This window comes from Mustela putorius, unplaced genomic scaffold (genome assembly GCF_011764305.1).
Source record: "Mustela putorius furo isolate JIRA1106 unplaced genomic scaffold, ASM1176430v1.1 tig00000196_pilon_pilon_pilon, whole genome shotgun sequence".
NCBI classification, from domain to species: domain Eukaryota; kingdom Metazoa; phylum Chordata; class Mammalia; order Carnivora; family Mustelidae; genus Mustela; species Mustela putorius.
Window position 1 is genome coordinate 6,493,985 of NW_025421310.1, and position 19,938 is coordinate 6,513,922.

At 42.7% G+C, this 19,938-nt stretch overlaps 2 protein-coding genes across 3 annotated transcripts in view; both read left to right on the forward strand.

Annotated features, from left to right (window-relative positions):
- The first annotated feature begins 949 nt into the window (after positions 1–949).
- Positions 950–2,791, forward strand: LOC123391281 (zinc finger protein 883-like). The gene is given in 1 exon segment (XM_045077465.1): positions 950–2,791. A coding segment is annotated over 1 exon segment (1,794 nt). The 5' UTR covers positions 950–958; the 3' UTR covers positions 2,753–2,791.
- A 7,650-nt stretch (positions 2,792–10,441) lies between these two features.
- The window catches only part of LOC101686664 (putative protein ZNF720), a 29,530-nt gene continuing 20,033 nt past the window's right edge, over positions 10,442–19,938 (forward strand). The window contains exons 1-3 of one of the 2 annotated variants that reach the window (XM_045076991.1): positions 10,442–10,456; positions 14,076–14,202; positions 15,116–15,211. In XM_045076991.1, the coding sequence (XP_044932926.1) occupies positions 10,442–10,456; positions 14,076–14,202; positions 15,116–15,211 (238 nt within the window). Of the gene's footprint in view, positions 10,457–14,075; positions 14,203–15,115; positions 15,226–19,938 lie in introns of those variants that run through there. The other variant, XM_045076990.1, reaches the window with a different exon arrangement.

Genomic DNA, 19,938 nt, shown 5'->3' on the forward strand with positions numbered 1-19,938 from the left:
AGGAAAGGGATTTCTGCTATACTGTGACCACATCACAGAATTCTCTGTTAGGATATATGGTCAGTATGTTCAGTACCGTTGTACATTTTCAGGGGGAGGTGAGGTCCTGATGACTCCTGGTCAGCCATCTTTCTGACATTGTCTGAGTGACTTGATGCTTCTGTATTAGAATTCTTCAGTATATTCTTCTGAATGTAGTAAGTGCAATGGTTTTACATTTATTTGGTATCTTTCAGCTCTATCTTCACATGAGACCCAGAGTTTCCTGCTACAGTGGAGCATAGAAGGTTCTTTCCAGAAAGGGTCAACGCACAGATGCAAAGATAGTGCTGTTGAGATTTTATACTTGTGCACAGACTGGGACAATGATGGGGAGAGTGAAGGGCCACAAAGAAATCCTGGACGATACACCCAAACCAAGGCAATTGGCCTTAATGAGAATGTCACTGTCCCAAATGGTGAAGTATATAAACCAGTGCAGAAAACCTCCCTTTTTAAGTCAACTATTTCTACAGAGCAGTGTGTTTCTGTCAGCACAACCTCCAATCAGATAGTCAACCATAGCGATTTGTCAACAGACCACTTGGAACATCTGGAAAGTAACCTAGTCCATGCTGAGAGTAATGATTTGAGCCATTTGGAAAATAGGATTGGTCTGACTTTAAATCAGAGAGTCAGAATTGCTCAGTGCACTGAATCTCAGAAAACATTGAACCAGGGTTCCAGTGGTCACAGATGTGTCAGGGCTAGGTTTGCAGAGAACCATTATGAATGTGATAAATGTGGGGAAGGCTTTCATCCAAGCTCTAACCTCAGTATACATAATGGTCACCATTTGGGAGACAGTCCTCATAAATATAATGAATGTTGGAAAGCTTGTAACCAGTCCTCCAGTGTTGCTGATCATCAGAGAATTCATGAGGGAAAAAGCCCATTCACATCTAATAAACCAGGGACCATGTTTAGTCAGTCATCAAGCCTAAACATCAATGAGATAATCCCTCAGGGAGAGGAAACTTACATTTTTAAGGAATGCGGTAAATCCTTTGATTGCCACTCAACACTATCTCAACATCAGCCAATACATACTGGAGAAAAAATACACAAATGTGAAGAAGGTGGTCAAACCTTTAAGGACTGTTCATCAAAAAATGGACATTCGCAGATCTATTCTGGAGAGAAACCCTGCAAATGTCAAGAATGTGGCAAGGCTTTTAACAATCACTCAAGTCTCCATAGACCTCATCAAATTCATATTGCAGGGGAAAATTACAAGTGTAATGAATGTGCCAAAGCCTTTACATCATGCTCAAAACTTATTCAACATCAGAGAATTCATAGTGGAGATAAACCTTACCAGTGTCAACAATGTGGCAAGAGCTTTGATCACAGCTCAACCCTTACTCGACATCACAGAATTCATACTGGAGAGAAACCTTACCAATGTCCAGAATGTGGCAAGAGTTTTAACCAGAGGTCATCCCTTATTAAACATCACAGAATTCATACTGGAGAGAAACCTTACCAATGTCAAGAATGTGGCAAGAGCTTTAACCAGAAGTCATCCCTTATTCAACATCACAGAATTCATACTGGAGAGAAACCTTACCAATGTCAAAAATGTGGCAAGGCCTTTAACTGCCTTTCACACCTTTCTGAACATCATAGAATTCATACTGGAAAGAAACCTTACCAGTGTCAAGAATGTGGTAAGGCCTATGCTGTCCATTCACAACTTACTAAGCATCACAGAATTCATACTGGAGAAAAACCTTACCAATGTCAAGAATGTGGCAAGGCCTTTAGTGACAGGTCAATCCTTACTGAACATCACAGAATTCATAGTGGAGAAAAACCGTACCAATGTCAAGAATGTGGCAAGGCCTTTACCTGGAGGTCAAATCTTTCTCGGCATCAGAAAACTCACAGTGAAGAGAAACCTTACCAATGTAAAGAATGTGGCAAGGCCTTCAAGTGGAGGTCACATCTTTGTGAACATCACAATATTCATAATGCAGAGAAACCTTACCAATGTCAAGAATGTGGCAAGGCCTTTAACTGGAGGTCAGGTCTTGCTAAGCATAAGAGAATTCATTGTGGAAAAAAATCGTACCAATGTGAAGAATGTGGTAAGCCCTTTAAGGACAGCTCAACTCTAATTGAACATTGCAGAACTCATACTGGAGCGAAACCTTACCAATGTAAAATATGTGGCAAGGCCTTTAACTGCCTTTCACGCCTTTCTCAACATCATAGAATTCATACTGGGGAGAAACCTTACCAATATCAAGAATGTGGCAAGACCTTTCGTTACAGGTCAGCCCGTACTCAACATCACAGAACTCACACTAGAGAGAAACCTTACCAATGTCAAGAATGTGGTAAGGCCTTTATCCACAAATCAAACCTTATACAACATCACAGAATTCATACTGGAGAGAAACCTTACCACTGTCAGGAATGTGGCAAGTCCTTTAGCTGGAGGTCAGGTCTTACTCACCATTACAGAATTCATTTTGGAGAATAATCTTACCTATGTGAAGAATGTGGCAAGTCCTTTAGGGACAGCTCAACTCTTACTGAAAATTACAGAACTCATACTGGAAAGGAACCTTACCAATGTCAAAAATGTGGCAAGGCCTTTATCTGCCTTCCACACCTTACTCAACATCATAGATTTCATACTGGAGAGAAACCTTACCAATGTCAGGAATGTGGCAAGGCCTTTAAGGTGAACTCATACCTTAGTTGACATAGCAGAACTCATACTAGAACGTAACCCTATAAATAATCCAAAAATGTGTCAAGGCCTCTAACTGGTGCCTAAGTCAGCATCAGAGAATTTGTAATAGAAAGACATCTTACCAATATCAAGACTGTGGCAAGGCCTTTAGACACAGCTCAGGCCTTACTCCACATCACAGAATTCATACTGGAGAGAAACCTGGCAAATGTCATGAATGTGGCAGGGCCTTTAACTGGAGGTTAAGTGTTACTGAACATCATAGAATTCATCGTGGAGAGAAACCTTAGCAATGTCAAGAATGTTGTTAGATGGGGCTCCTGCTGGGTCAGTTTGTTGAGTGACGTCCTTTGGCACAGGTCATGATCTTGGACTTCCTGGATCAAGTCCCACATCCAGCTCCCAGCTCCTTGGAGAGTCTGCTTCTCCCTCTGAACTTCTCCTCACTCCACTCCTCACTCTGATGCTCTCTCTCACTCATTCTCTCTCAAATAAATAAATAAAACCTTAAAAAAAAAAAAACAAAAAGAATGTTGTTAGGCCTTTACATGCACTCAGTCCTCACAAAACATCATAATATTCATACTAGATAGAAGGCTTAACAGCATATAGAATGTAAGAACAGGGCACCTGGGCGGCTCAGGCAGTTATGGGGCTGCCTTCAGCTCAGGTCATGATCCCAAGGTCCCTGGATTCAGCTCTGAATCAGGCTCCCTGCTCAGCGGCCAGCGTGTTTCTCCCTCTCCTCCTGCCTGACCCTCCTCTCTACTTGTGCTCTCTCTCCATCTCTCTGTCAAATAAATAAATAAAATCTTGAAGAATGAAAGAAAAAGAGAATGTGAGCAAAATTGGTTATAGAGTGCTCACTGATTTATGCCTACAAGAGAATTCATATTAGACAGTAACCTCACAAATATAACCAGTGCGGCAAGGCCTTTCTCTAGCATGCATGTCTTCTAAACTGAGAATTCATACTAGAAAGACACCAGATGAATAATGTGGCCAAACCTCCAGCAGGCACACAACCCTTACTTCACATCACAGAATTCACCCTGCAGAGAAAATTACGGATGTAATGAATGTGAGAGAGTGACTAAGGACTGCTCCTTCCTCACTCCATATGAGAGATTTGAAATAGGAAAATAAGTCTACAAATGCTAAGAATGTGTCTGACCTCTCAGTGGGACTCCCAACTTCCTTAAATTAACATCATTGTTTTCATATAGGAATGAAAGTGTGAAATGTAAAGAATGTGGCCAACTGGAATTCAGTGCTTACTCAGTATGTCAAAATGCTCACTAGATTCAAACCCTTTTAACTTCGTGAATGTGGAGAGGCCTTCATTTTAGTATACACTGGAACACACACCAGAGAGTGCATTAAGGAAAGTCCATTGAAATTTAGCAATATTTTGAAAACTATTGAATTGAATATCAGATGCCAATGAATGTTACAGAAATCAAGCCAATGGAATACATTATTCACCCTACTCGGACATTACCCTGCATGAAAATAGTGATTATAAGGAGAAATCAGACTTGAACACTTAGCAAATGTATATGGTAGTCTGTTGAACAGATTTAGGGGATGGACTTTTTCATATATATAAGGATTTCAGTATTTTTAAATTTATACATTAATCCTATATGTGATTTGTGACAGACAATATTAATGTATTTACCCTGAAATCACTCTGGAAAATTGTTCTTGTGGGTGTGTAAGAACACGGGGATGATTGTTGCTACATCAAAGATATTAGAGGTCCTGCTCCACTAAGTGGGACTCATCGTACCTAATTTTTCATGGTAGAGGACCGTATGATATACAACATATGAAATACATCTCAGTGGAGATGGTGCTTACGGTTATAACACTGATTTAAGATTACATGGGATGGGTGTAAAGATCACACATTTCTGCATTTATTGACACTAAAGAACTTCCTCAATATTAGAAATAGGAGGTTTTCCTAATTGTTCTTTAAGGAAAAAAAGGTAGTTGTGCAGTAAACTACAAATGTATCTTCCTAAGTGCAAATGTTAGAGAGTATGACTTGATGTGGTTAAATGAGGAAATCCTGACAGATGACTGCACGAGGGTAGCTAACTCTTACCTACAATGCCATAGCAGTGCACATACACATTTATGAGCAATGTACCTCAGTTGAGAAATTTTTGGCAATACGTACTCCCACATCCTTCTGACAACCCTTGAATGCTTTTGCACGTGTGTTTTCTGTGTATTTTCATTAATAAAACAGTGGTGTTTCTCCCTAAAAGAATTTATTTATTTTGTTGACAGAAAGTGATCACAAATAGGCAGAGCCATAGGGAAGAGGAAGCAGGCTCCCGGTGGAGCAGAGAGCTCAATGTGGCGCTGGATCCCAAGACCCTGGGATCATGACCACAGCTGAAGGCAGAGGCTTTAACCCACTTAGCCACCCACATGCTTCAATAAAACACTGTTTTTTAAGATATGGTTATGAGTATGTCATGAATGATGTGCTGTTCTACATCTTGTGTTCATCTATTTCATTGCTGGTTGTACAGAGCTGATCGAATCCATCACCTGTTTGGTACTGGAGTAAAACAATATACCTAGGACACCATTTTCCCAGTGCTCTGAAGGTTTAAGGGGTATGTGATTATTTTTCCTCAGTCTATGCTATGATTTTCTCCTCTTTGTGAATAGGATGATATTACTGTGTATTATGTGTATTACCAAGCTTTGTGACATAGAGGTATTGTTGGTGTTTTAGCTCATGTACTCCATGATACTGCTACTTGGTGTTAGTGTTGTCAGGGCCTTGTACTGACAGGAGCCCTTTTCACTAGTGCATTCCCCAGTCAGCATGTTATAGGGTGACTAGTTAGTGGAACATCTCATACGACATCTGTACTCTCTCTTAGTGAGCCACCAGCACTCCTTTCTTCCAATTCCTTCCTTCCCATGTCCCATAGAGAAGACTCCTCCTCCCCCAGAGCTCCCCTAAATCTGTTTTAGTCAGAATGGCATATTCTGCACATAGACTTGGGACTCCATAGTACTGTCTGATGGCCCCAAATGAAAATATGTACCCCACGTCCTTCTTTGAGGGTGGTTTTCATGTGTCTGTGAGGTACACATGCACATATGACCACACTATGTATGTCATAGATACTCCATAAGAAAGAGAAATCTGTCCCAATCAGAGTGATGTGGTAGCCCAGGAAGGGATAAAAAATATTTAAGAGAAGGAATTAGCATGTAGAGGAGGACAACTGTGCTGTTTTCCAAGTGACTTCCTAGATGTAAAAAAATTACTACTACTTGTTTTATGACCTACCTATCTCCAGATCTCCAGTTGTATTCGCCCTCATTTTTCTTTCTAGCTACATAGGAACCACAGCCGTTCTCTTTTGCCTGTGTTGTGGAGAGCGTGTCTTCAGCAGATGCTTAATTGAGATTAGACAGATGGAAAGCCAATGGGTATTAAGACATTTAGCATGGGGATGTTGGAATTTAAGTAAAATTTGAGGAAGGCACCATCCTTTGAGAGAAGGACAAGACCTATTAAAATGAAATGTGAGGAACTCTTTCCCATGTGGGGAGGGACCTGGAAGTGGCTCCCTTTAGTCACTGCAAAGGTACAGGCAGCTCCTGTTGGTGTTAATTGATGAATACATGTCATGGGGAGAAGAGATGGTTAATGTGGGTTTCTCAGGAATAGGGAAGTTCTGCCTTATCCTGATGATTTGGTCGACCTCTTGCATCTTCCTGAGGACTAATGCTGTTGGCTGTCAGTGATGACTGTACTTCCCTGCCTAGATCCACGACAAGGGATGGAGGAGGGTGTTAGATGATGCAGTCATGTGGGCAGCTTTAAGATGTCACATGGTAGAATAGATGTTTGAGATGAAGAAGCCTTATGGACAGTGGGATAGGCTGGAACGGCTGGGCATGTGCTATGATCGCTCCCTCATTTCTAGGTAGGTAACCCCATTTCCCAGGTAGTTAACCCCAGTCAAGGTGAGATCCAGTATGGTTGGGAGATCCTTGAGGGGAGCTACTTCACTGTTGTGCTGAACCTTCCTCCCTTCTTCAGTGCCATCATGAATGTAGTACTAAGGGTGTCTGGGTGGCTCAGTCATTAAGTGTCTGTCTTAGGCTCAGGTCATGAACCATGCATTGGGCTCCCTGCTCAATGGTGAGTTGGTTTTTCTCTCTCTGCCCATCACCACCCAGCATCACAAGTGCCTCTCTCATTCTCTCAAATAAAATATATTTCTTAGAGATTTTATTTATTTATTTGATAGAGAGATTGAGTTCACTAGTAGGCAGATTGAGCAGAGAGTTCACTAGTAGCCCTGTTGAGCAGAGAGCCTGATGTGGGGCTTGATCCCAGGACCCTGAGATCATGAGCCAAAGGCACAAACCCAACCCTCTGAGTCTCCCAGGCACCCCAGAAGTTGATATCAGATAGAGTTGCCTAGGGGCACCCGGGTGACTCAGTGGGTTAAAGCCTCTGTCTTCGACTCAGGTCATGATCCCAGGATCCTGAGATCAAGCCCATCATGGGGCTCTCTGCTCAGCAGGGAGCCTACTCCCCACCCCCGCCTCTGTCTCTTTTGCCTCCTGCTCTGCATACTAGTGATCTCTGTCTCTCTGTCATATAATTAAACAAAATCTTTTTTTTTAAGACTTTATTTATTTATTTGACAGAGAGAGATCACAAGTAGATGGAGAGGCAGGCAGAGAGAGAGAGAGAGGGAAGCAGGCTCCCCGCTGAGCAGAGAGCCCGAAGCTGGACTCGATCCGAGGACCCCAAGATCATGACCTGAGCCGAAGGTAGCGGCTTAACCCACTGAGCCACCCTGGTGCCCGTAAACAAAATGTTAAAAGAAAAAGTTAAAAAAAAAAAAAAGACTTGCCTACCTTGAACAGACACATGAAAGAATGTTCATCATCATTAACCGTCATGGAGATTCAAATCAAAACCACATTGGGATACCACCTTACACCAGTTAGAATGGCCAAAATTAACAAGACAGAAAACATCAAGTGTTTCAGAGGTTGTGGAGAAAGGGGAACCCTTTTACACTATTGGTGGGAATGCAAGTTGGTGCAACCACGTTGGAAAACAGTGTGGAGATTCCTTGAGAAATTAAAAATAGAACTTTCCTATGACCCTGCAATTGCACTCCTGGGTATTTACCCCAAAGATACAGACATAGGGAAAAGAAAGGCCATCTTTACCCCAATGTGTATAGCAGCCATGGCTACAGTCACCAACGTGTGCAAAGAGCCAAGATGACCTTCAACACATTATTGGACAAAGAGGATGTGGTATATATATATATATATGTATATATATATATACACACACACATATATAGTGGTGTATACATGGTCCATATATACAATGGTGTATTATGCCTCCTTCAGAAAGGACTAATACCCAACTTTTGTATCAACATGGTCAGGACTGGAGGAGATTATGCTGAGTGAAATAAGTCAAGCAGAGAAAGTCAGTTATACGATTTCACTTATTTGTGGAGCATAAGGAATAACATGGAGGACATTGCATGATGCAGAGGAGAAGTTAGTCGGGGGGGCATTAGAAGGGGAGATGAAGCATGAGAGACTGGTTTCTGAGAAACAAACTGAGGGTTTTGGAGGGGGTGGTGGGAAGTTGGGTGAGCCTGGGGTGGGTATTAAGGAAGGCACGGATTGCATGTAGCACTGGGTGTGGTGCATAAACAATGAATCTTCGAAAAGTGAAAAAATAAATTACAAAAAAAAAAAGTGGTCCACTTGGAGGGACAAACATTGTTTCATAAATATTTAGTCTTAACTTTCTCCTCTGAATACAATCCCCATCTTGGAAATTCTAAATCCCACCTCCTCCTCCTTAAGTCACCGTGACACAGAAGCCTCACCTTCTCTTTGAGCCTCATGTCTTTCTGATGCCCTTTTTTTTTTAAGATTTTATTTATTTATTTGACAGAGAGAAATCACAAGTAGATCGAGAGGCAGGCAGAGAGAGAGAGGGAAGCAGGCCCCCTGCTGAGCAGAGAGCCCGATGCGGGACTCGATCCCAGGACCCTGAGATCATGACCTGAGCCAAAGGCAGCAGCTTAACTCACTGAGCCACCCAGGCGCCCTCTGATGCCCATTCTTAAGAACTTATTTTTTCTTGTGAAAATGTTTGACATCATTGAGAACAGCACAGGAAAAACAAACTTTCCTCTCCTCACATTCATTCTGTTGTGTGAACTGACCTCCATGCTTCAGACCTGGAACAGAACGTGCAGACAGAGCTGGGGGTCAAGGGCAGCAGGAGCTTCATTGCTTTGCCAGCCAAGGAGGCCTCAGCAGGTCGGGGCGTGAAACCCGCAGCCCACCCAGAGGAAGTGGCTGGGGTTTGTAGGAAAATACTGGATTATGTCTGAATTCCAGAGGAATTGTATCTGTGCTGTCAGTGCTGTTAATCATGTTGTTGGGGTGGAACCGGGTTCCTGAAACAAAGGGCTGAGAAGTGAGGAGAAGAGGTTTGTGGGGAAGAGAAAGGTTACTTATTTGGAAATGGAGTCTCACTGAAGCATTAATTGCTTTTTTCTTTGTTCAACCTACTGCTTTCCAAATGGTTTTTATTACAGTCAGCAAGACAAAGGTTGTAAGAAGACTGCATACTTTACAGTGAGAAAACACTCACTGTTTTCTGGAATGGCTAAAATAAAGAAAAAGGATAACATCCAATTTTTCTGAGAATGCTGAGAATTAGAATTCTCATGTATCACTGATGGTAGGGTAAAAAAAAAAAAAACGCAGTATGGAAAACTAGGTGGCAGGTCCTTATGAACAGAAACACTTAGTGAAGGGGACTATTTGTCACTCAAAAATACATATTTTTGGCCTGAGCATTATTTTTGCCTGGTTATTTTGAATCAAAGGCAGATAAAGGAAAAACTCTGAAATCCTGTGTTACTTTGAAAGAGACATTTGCATTTATACAGGAACGTTCAGTCTGTCAGTGGTCCCCCTCTGTGTACCAGAAAGAGGGAGAAGGTGTCAGTCTCCAGAAACTCTGATGGTGGGAAGGCAGAGCTAAACTCTGCTCCCAGCCTCAGCCTTGGTTCCCCTGCTTGGCCTAGTCACCTCCCGAGTTCCTTCCCAGCAGGGTCACCTGTGGAGTTTCAGGAATCTTCTCTGCGGGCCTCCCCTTCAGATTCTGTCAGTTGGTTTGGGCGAAAACAACACTGTTGCGTTAATTAAGGGCGCCTGGAGATTCTCAGGGAGGCCAGGGGGGAGCCTGAGGGCTTTTGTTGGTTTTCTGAGAGGATTTGCTGCTTTGGTCCTGGAGAGGTGTCGGGGTCTCTGCCCTGTGAGTCTGGGAGGGTCAGGTCCCTGCAGCCTGCGGTTCCGATGCTAACGCTGAGGTTGTGAGTGGCGTTGGCAGGGGACCACTCGCTCCCCACAAAGCAGGTGAGGAAAATGCAGGGATGGGTGTCCTCAGGGGAGCTCACAGTTTCTGAGCTGCTCTGGACACAAAGGACTGGGAAGTTAGGCCTTTTCTGCATCTCTGAGTCCTGCCCGCGGGTGAGTGGTGAGGAGAAGGAGCTCTGTTGCTGGATTTCAGGGCATTTTCTCCTGATGCAGCTGTGATTTCCCCCCAGATCCCTCATGAGGACGAAATTAGAGGTGGAGGCGAAGGCAAAAATGGCCGGTTCTCAGGTGAGCCTGGTGTCCCCGCGGAGCCGTGTCCTCTGTTTCTCCACAGACCCTCGTGTTTTGAAGGTACAGATACGGATGCCTCGACTCTGGGTGCTTCTGGCTTCTGCGTTCACCTGTTTTTAAGATCTGGTCAGAAGTGATACTCATGGTTAGGTCTTAAGAATGCTTCACTATGGGGCGCCTGGGTGGCTCAGTGGGTTAAGTCTCTGCCTTCGGCTCAGGTCATGATCTCAGGGTCCTGGGATCGAGCCCTGCATATCTGCTCAGCAGGGGGCCTGCTTCCTCCTCTCTCTCTGCCTGCCTCTCTGCCTGCTCTCTGTCAAATGAATAATGAATAAAATCTTAAAAAAAAATTAAATTAAATTAAAAAAAAATGCTCCTCTATGTCCCAGAGCCTTCTGTCCTGCGTCCCCAAGCTGGCTTCGATAGGGCATCAGCCATTGTCACTTTGACTTAAAGTCCCGCGAGGAGTGACAATATTCCGTTGGTGGCAGGTCTGGAGGGGAAGGTGTCGAGTCTGAGATTCCTGTGGCTGATGAGGTCTGGTCCTGGGATGTCAGGGAGGGAAATTATTTCTCATTTGGGTTCCTCTGGATTCTCTTATCAGCTGTGTGCAGCTGCGGAGTAAGGAAATGCAGATATAAACTCGATGAATATGAGTCCAGAAAAACTTGGAAACTTCTCACTCTAAGAAAGGGTGTGAGTGTCTTCATCTTTAGCACGGGAAAGAGATATTCTACTTAATGTCCATGAGAGGAGGGTTCCTGGGGGCTCAATCAACTAAGGTTGGACTGTTGATTGCAGCTTAGGTTGGAATCCCAGGGTCCTGGACTGGCATCCCCCCTTCTGGCTCTGTGCCCAGAGGGGAGTCCGCTTAAAGATTCTCTCCTTCTCCTGCCCTTCCCCATCTCCTCTAAAATAAAAATCAATCTTGGGAATCAAGGGTGGTTCAGTTGGTTAAGAGTCTGCTTTCTGCCTTCAGCTCAGGTCGTGATCTTGGGGACCTGAGATCCAGCCCCACATGAGGCTCCCAGGTGGGCAGGGATCCCGCTTCTCTCTCTCTTCCTCTGATGTTCTGCCTGTTTGTGGTCTCTCACTCTCTCTGAAATAAACACAATAAATTTTTCAAAATTTTATTTATTGTGGCACTTGGGTGGCTCAGTGGCTTAAGCCTCTGCCTCCAGCTTAGGTCATGATCTCAGGGTCCTGGGGTCCAGCCTCACATCGGGCTCCCAGGTGTGCAGGGATCCTGCTTCTCCCTCTCCTTCTCCTGTTCTGCCTGCATGTGCTCTCTCACTTGCTCTCTTTGAAATAAATACAATCTTTGTAAAATATTTATTTGTAAGAAAAAGAGCGAGAGCACAAATATGGGGTGTTATGGGCAGAGGTAGAAGGCTCCCCGCTGAGTAAAGACACTCCTCCTTGGCCTCAATTTAGGAGGCAATCCAAGACCTTGTGTCTTGGCCTGAGCAGAAGGCTGATGTCCACTGACTGAGCCATCCAGTTGCCCCTATAAATAGAATCTTTTTTTTTTAAGTAAAGATTTTATTTATTTATTTGACAGATGGAGATCACAAGTAGGCAGAGAAGCAAGCAGAGAGAGTGGAGGAATAAGGCTCCCTGATGAGCAGAGAGCCCCATGCAGGGTTCCATCCCAGGACTCTGGGATCACGACCTCAGCCAAAGACAGAGGCTTTAACCCCCTGAGCCACCCAGGCGCCCCTATAAATATAATCTTTAAAGAAAATGAAAATAAAAATAAATCTTAAAAATTCAAAGAAAAGAAAGGAGTAAACTAGTTATTTCTAGCACAGGGACATTCTCAGTGTAATGTCTCTCTCAGTCGCTTGGGGCCCCAGACGAGTGTCAACGATTGGCTGGAAGTCTGTCCAGCAGCACTGCAGGAATTCCCCTGAGGCAGGACAAAGGTGGTGGAAGTTCCCTGAAGACGTAAGAGATCACTAGGCAGGAGGGCACAGGAGAGCTTGTCTGCAAGGGGCAGTGTGTGGGGGTTGCTTTTCTGGAGAAGGAAGGTGAGGAGTTCCGGGGAACCTGTGGGACTTGCTCCTTTCTGCTCATTGTACCTTGTTGTCAGAAGCCCATTGGTTCCTTAGGGTCTTGCTAGTTTTGAGGTGGGTCCCCTACTGGGCCTGTCTGGACTCAGCCAAGGGGACACTGGGGCCCTTCCTCCACTCCTTTGCTCAAGCCTGCTTGCCTAAAAGCAGCCTCTACAGATTGTATAGTGATTCAGTTGTTTAGGTGTATCTGCTGTATTTCCAAAATCAGATTGATACTCTGAAATTGTTTTCAGTCCAGTGGAAACCCTAGCGGATGATGTGTTCCTTGATGTGCATTAGATACTGATAACATTTGTTTCCATTCAGCTGATGGGAACTTCTTTTATTGGTTTGGTGCTGTCTGCCGGATCCTCCCTAAATGTACCAATTTTACCCCCTGTCATTTGTAAGGAACATGGGATACTGAGGAATATGCAGGAACTATCACATTTCAGGTATAAACTTCTTTCTTCTGCATTTCTCTTGCTTGTAGGTTCATTTTTTTTCTTTCCTTCCTTCCTGTTTTCATTCCTTCCTTCCTTCTTTCAGCTGAGAGAGTGCTTGAGAGTGATGAAAGGGAAAGAGGGAGAAGCAGATTCCCACTGAGTGGGGAGTTCAACTCAGGGCTCTATCCTAGGCGTTTGAGATCTTGACCTGAGCTGAAACAGACCCTTAACCAACTAAACTATCTGGATTCCCCCTTGATTGTAGTTTCTGAGGAGAACAAAGTCAGAAGAGGTGTGGATAAAATTAATTGTCCTTCAACTTCCAGTCTGTTGATAAATACCTGAGAAAGGCAGAGTCGGACATTCCTCAGGGAACTCACAACTGCCTCAAGGTTAATGTTTTGTTGGATGCAAAAAGCATCCTTAGCCTAACAATAGACCTCCAGGTTTCTGTAATTCCTCTTTAACATATGAAAATTGCTTCAGAAACGAATTCTACTCCCCAAATGTAGCTCAGGAATCATCCTTCAAGTTTGGGGCCCACTGATAGCTATCTGGAGGGTCTCCTGACTAAAGTGTTACTAAACAGTGAGTGGCCTCATCAAAACACCAGCTGGGAGGTCCTGAGGGTCCTGGAAACTTGCTTCCAAATTCCTTAGAGCCTCCTGCTATCCCTCACCTCCTCCCCATCTGACAGCATAGAACCAGTCACTGCTCACATTCCTCTCCTTGTGTTAGGACGACAGTGTTTGTACCACGGGTATCTCAACAATCTTTCTTCATCATTCACTCTAGAACCCCAATATTTCACATCAAAACATGTGTAGAGTTTCTTGACCTTTGGCTTCTCTCCCACATCCCAACACTTTGCACTGGACAAGGAGGGCTGTCACCTCTGTGTAGTGGATAGAGTTGACTTCTGGGAGTGAAAGGAGTGAAAGTTCTCGACCAGGCAGCGCCCTGCCACATAGGTTTTTTTTTTAAACTCTACACCCATCTCAGGGAGAAGGAAAGGTGGGATCTGGTTCTAGCTGGTGACATTAACTCCTACTTTCATTGTCGGAAACTTCGTGAACTGCGTCAGTGGCCACTTGGTGACTGTGGTATTTATTACAGGGACTGCTGACCTTCAGTGATGTGGCCATAGAATTCTCTGAGGAAGAGTGGAGATGCCTGACCCACAGTCAGCGGCAACTGTACCTGGATGTGATGTTGGAGAACTATGGACACCTCCTCTTCTTGGGTGAGGAAGACTCCTTCCAGATTTCCCAAACCCCACTCAGGGTTTTTTTTTTTTGTTGTTTTGTTTTGTTTTTTAAGATTTTATTTATTTACTTGACAGAGAGAGATCACAAGTAGGCAGAGAGGCAGGCAGAGAGAGAGAGCCCGATGCAGGACTCGATCCCAGGACCCTGAGATCATGACCTGAGCCGAAGGCCCTGGCTTAACCCACTGAGCCACCCAGGCATCCCCCACTCAGGGTTTTATTCCTTCCTGTGAAGACTGTCTTTTCAGAGATTTTTCTTGGAATGACTAGAATTCAGATCCAGGCAGGCAGAAAGGGAAATAAGTAGGGCTTTGTAGATGGAGAGGAAAATCTTCATGATGTTTTTTCTCAGCCTTAGCTTCTCCTTCCTCAAGGAAGCATCATTGCCTGTGTAGATGAGTGGCAGTTCTCAACCTTTAGTGACATAGAATGGTGCTGCTCACCTCTTAAACTGAAATTTCGCCTTCTGATTATCATGTCTACTACTTGGAATTATAGGTCAGGATGATGTGAACAGTGGAAATTCCTCTGTGTATTCTTTTTTTTTTTTTTGAAGTCTTTATTTACTTATTTGACAGAGAAGGATGACAGGTAGGCAGAGAAGTGGGCAGAGAGAGAGAGGGAAGCAGGCTCCCTGCCAAGCAGAGAGCTTGATGTGGGACTTGATCCCAGGACCCTGAGATCATGACCTAAGCCGGAGGAGGAGGCTTATCATCTTGAGCCACCCAGGTGCCTCGCCTCCTGTGTTTTTTAAAGGGACTGTTGGGGAACAGCTTTTGGGAAACCATTTTCTAGGATTGTACAGTATCATCTCTTCTCTCCTGAACACAAGACTGATGGAAAGTTAGAATTGTCAGCAAGAGTCATTGTCCTTTTTCCTCATAAACAGGTCTCCTTCTGTCAAAGCCAGACCTGATCATGTTTTTGGAGCAAGAGAAGCAGCTCTGGGATGTGAAGAGAAAGGAGACTGTAGGCTTCCATCCAGGTAGGTGGGAATGAATGAGGCAGATGACAGGGGAGGTCCAAGTCTGAAGGAGGAGGGTGGACCATAATCAGTGGTTCGAGTAGCTCTCCTTGAATGAATGTCAGTGGGAGACTTTCCTGGTTTAATGTCTCTCTCTTTCCAAGAGAAACTATCTGCTCTCCAACATTATCAAGTTCTTGTATTCTCTAGGGATTCTCCCTGTGATGGTCCTTCACATCCATAGGGAGAGTCAGGAGACTCTCTTTTGAGGGGGAGGGCCCCCCTAATCTGAGAGCTTTCTATTGTTGTGAGGGCCTTGGAGAAGTCATCCGATTTCTGAGGACCTGTACACCATGCTCTTTGTCAATTCTGGTTTTCATTATGGGACAAGTAGGTTAGGGTAGTTGTATGCACACTGGGGCTTGTTGGGGAAATTACTGGAACACTGGAGAACTATTTTTAATGTTTTCTGGCTTATGCTTTCTAATGTATGGAGGCTTTAATCTTAGTCTTACAAAATTCAGTTTCAGTAACTTCATAGGATAACACAACACTGCCCTAAAATGAGAAAATGTACTGCTTTATTTCCCTTCAGATGGTTTTTTTTTCTTTCTTTCTTTTTTTTCCCATATAGAAATTTCTGCTCTATGAGTTCCATTCCTCAGTGGTGAAATACTGTAATGTGTCTATTTGTTTATAAGAATTCCGACATACCGGATGCCTGGGTGGCTCAGTGGGTTAAGCCGCTGCCTTCGGCTCAGGTCATGATCTCGGGATCCTGGGATCGAGTCCTGCGTCGGGCTCTCTCCTCAGCAGGGAGCCTGCTTCCCTCTCTCTCTCTCTCTGCCTGCCTCTCCATCTACTTGTGATTTCTCTCTGTCAAATAAATAAATAAATAAATCTTCAAAAAAAAAAAAAAAAAAAAGAATTCCGAAATATCAAATGCTATTGGGGAACTAGCACATTTAGAACTTTATCTTGTAGCCTTTAAGAAATTCTCATTTATTACCTTATTTTTTAATAATTGCATCATTGTATGATTCTTCTGTGAACTTCTTTTGACTTTGTCCTGTGTTTTCACTTTCTAATTAGTTTTATATGAGATTTACCTTTGATTTTTTTACATCAAATGTCCTGATATGACATGGCCATGTGCGTTATAAGAAGTGAGTTAGACCATTAGTAATATTCCCATATAGTTTGTTTAAAAATTTTATTTGTTCGAGATAGAGAGAGAAAGAAAGGGAGAAAATGAGTACGGAGCAGTAGGGCAAAAGGAGAGGGAGATGCCCAGTCCCTGCTGAGCAGGGCGCCCAGTGTGGGGCTGGATCCCAGAACCCTGAGATCATGACCTGAACTGACAGAAGATGCTTATTTGAGTGAGCCCCCAGGTACTCTAAACCTCCATGTTTGAAACCCTTGTGTTCAGTAATGCAATGTTGCTTCATAGGAAATTAATCACGAGCTTTTTCTTCTACTTTCCTCAGAATGCATCAGAATTTAACCCCAAATATTAATTTCATATTATACAGTGTCTCTCAGCATATTTCAACATCTATGATGTTTATTTTTTCAGAAATGAAGATGTTTCCTCTGTCATAATGGAATGGACTATAGGGTTACATTCTGTAGAGGAGAATGAATATATTAATACCATAATACATATCTTTCAAGCTTTTTAAGTGTTCATAATATTCTCATTTACAGCTCTTTATGATTGATTTTAATGAGAATTCTTTATGATACTATAGTCCATGAGACATGCTTGTTTTTCATGGGTATGTGGACAGAGTTCAAAATTATGGTATATAGAAGCATCAGTGTTTTATTTATAATTTCATAGGTTGAGTTTTCTCTTACTCTGGTAATTTCCCAAGCATGTGCTTCCTTGTCTGGCTCATTCCACGACAGTAGCTAGGTATGGGTTGGGTTTTATCTGTGCAGGTTGTTAGAGGAAGAGAATTTTCAGCTCAGTATATTTCAGCATATTTCAAAACTATGTGAGTATAACTCAAAAAAGAATGAGCTTTATGTTTTTTGCTGGTAAATTCTGTGTGTTTTTATCTTGTGTGTGTATGTCGCACATACATACTGTGTCACCCCTAGTTTTTGTCTCCTTGGTGAGTGGTCAGTGAATGTCATTCCATGTCCAGGTGAGTTGTCATCCACATAGAATTAATTTCATCATGTATATGTGGGTGAATGTTTATTGTCTGCATGAGAGAAATACTTTTTTAATTCAGAGGAATTTTCAAACATTTTATACTTCTGTATCATATTTTGGTGTAAAATACAAAGGATAAACATTATCTAATTAATTATAGGCTTAATACTCAATATGTTTTGGTATCTTTGTCATTGAGTTCTGTGTCTTCTTTGAGTATTTTCATTGTGGTTACCTTAGGGATTTGTTAAAAAAAACTTAGCTGTAAAATGAACCTTTAATTTTTATTTTTTAAAGATTTTATTTATTTATTTGACACAGAGAGAGATCACAACTAGGCAGAGAGAGAGGCAGGGAGAGAGGGGGAAGCAGGTTCCCCACTAAGGAGGGAGCCTGGAGTGGGTCTCAGTCCCAGTCCCTGAGATGCTAAACTGAACCGAAGGCAGAGGCTCAGCTGACTGAGCCACCCAGGCGTCCTGAAACAATCCTTTTAAAACTCAGTGTCAATTATATAGAAAACTCTTCTTCCTGTCTCCACCCCTGTACCCCCTCCAGACTTTGATACTGACATCACAAATTCTTTTATGTTGTGTACTTCATGACCTACATTTCTTATTTTTATTCTTTTTTTTTTTTTTTTTTTCCAAAACCAAGCTCTGTAGCAGAAATACATGTGACTGGTATCTCATTACAACAGGTTTGTGTAATTGTCTCCATATTTACGTTCAGCGGAGAGCTCTGTGTTCTCGTGTGGTTGCAGTTTCTGGGTAGAATCCTTTTATTTCATCTAGAAAGACTTCCTTTAATGGTTCTTGTAGGACAGATCTACTGGTAAGCTTAGAGCAGTTTTTACTTGGGAATGTCTTCGTTTCTGCCTCTGTGGAAAAGAATTTTTCTAGGTAAAGTATTGTTGGCTGTTTTTCAGTCTTTGAGTACCTGAGTATGTTATGCTGGGCCCATTCCTGTTTGGGCTGCTGAGAATCGTACTAGTGATTTTCTAGGAGCTCTTGCACAAGATAAAGTGGATTTGTTATTGTGTTTCTTGTTAGATTTGTTTGTTTGTTTATTCATTTATTTATTTGACAGAGATTACAGGTAGGCAAAGAGGCAGGTAGGGAGCAGAAGCAGGCTCCCTGCTGAGCAGAGGGCTGTATGGGGGCCCCATCCCAGGACCCTGAGATCATGACCTGAGCCAAAGGTGGGGGCTTAACCCACTGAGCCACCCAGGTGCCCCTGTCATTGTGTTTCAAAAGTCTCTCTCCATCTGTGGTGTTTGATGGGTTAATTACAACATGTCATGAGTCGTCCCATTCTTTGTATGTGTCAGCTGTATATACCATAGTTTTATAAGGAAGCAATTTGAAGAAATAAAATATGAAGGGAATCATAATGAAAAGACAGTTACTGTAGTGCACTGGATTTATCAAGCAAACTTCTCTGTGCATAAGTGGACCATTATTGATGAAAAGCACGTTATTCAGTGGTTAACTCTATTTGTTAGTAGACCTGAAAGGATTCAGGGGCAGGTGGATCTCTAGAGAGGGACAGTTATTTTCAGTGTGATTCATTTTTCCTTTTGACTCTATTTTGTACATGTAGATGGGTGTCCAAAGACAGCCAGAGTAGCAGAAGTTTCATCAGATAAACTAGCCTTTTATCTTTTGCTTATACTGCTTTGATATCAGGGTACTGCTGATATCATAGAATGGTTTTGAGTGTATTTCTCTATTTCAAAATTATAAGATTTTCTTTATTGCTACAATTTTGATAAGGATTGTCCTAAATGGTTTTTGTAAATGTTAGTTTCTTTTTCTTGCTGGGCTATCTCTGGCTCACCATCTAACACCCAGGGGTTCTACCTAATGATTGCTAATTGAACAAAGTCACTACAAATATAAAAATAGGCCACAGCTACACAATTCTCAAGGACTGTCAAGCAAATTTTACACTGTAAGTTTCTCCTGTTGTTTTGTGAGCATAGAGAGCACAAGGAGAGTTTTAGGGTTTTGATCTACACAGAATGCAATGTGTCATATTAAGGTAAAGATAGATTTTGAAGTTCCAGAACTAAGTAGGAAGAAGCACGTGTACATACATATGTGTGTGAATCTATATCTTCAGAAGGAAAAGGAATCTTGGTTCAAACCAGGTCATTTCCAAGTTTGAAAAATGATGATTTCCTACAAGCAAAGAGATTCTACATTCATAATAGAAATAGTTTTCTCTGTATTGTACTAAATTTATGCTTCTATATCTTATGCATCTTAGTTTGAAAATCTCTCCATATGAATCATCTCTTACATAACTGGGTTTTACTCCTGTAGGATCGACTGTTTTCTTTATTCCTGTGTTGTCCTGTTGCTTACCTACCTTGATAGAGATTTTAACAAGAGTTTCCATGGAATGACATGGTATTCAAAATTTAATTTAAATGTGAGAGTAAGGGCACCTGGGTGGCTCAGTGGGTTAAAGACTCTGCCTTCAGCTCAGGCGATGATCCCAGGGTCCTGGGATCAAGCCCCACATCGGGCTCTGCCGGGAGCCTGCTTCTTCCTCTCACTCTCTCTGCCTGCCTCTCTACCTA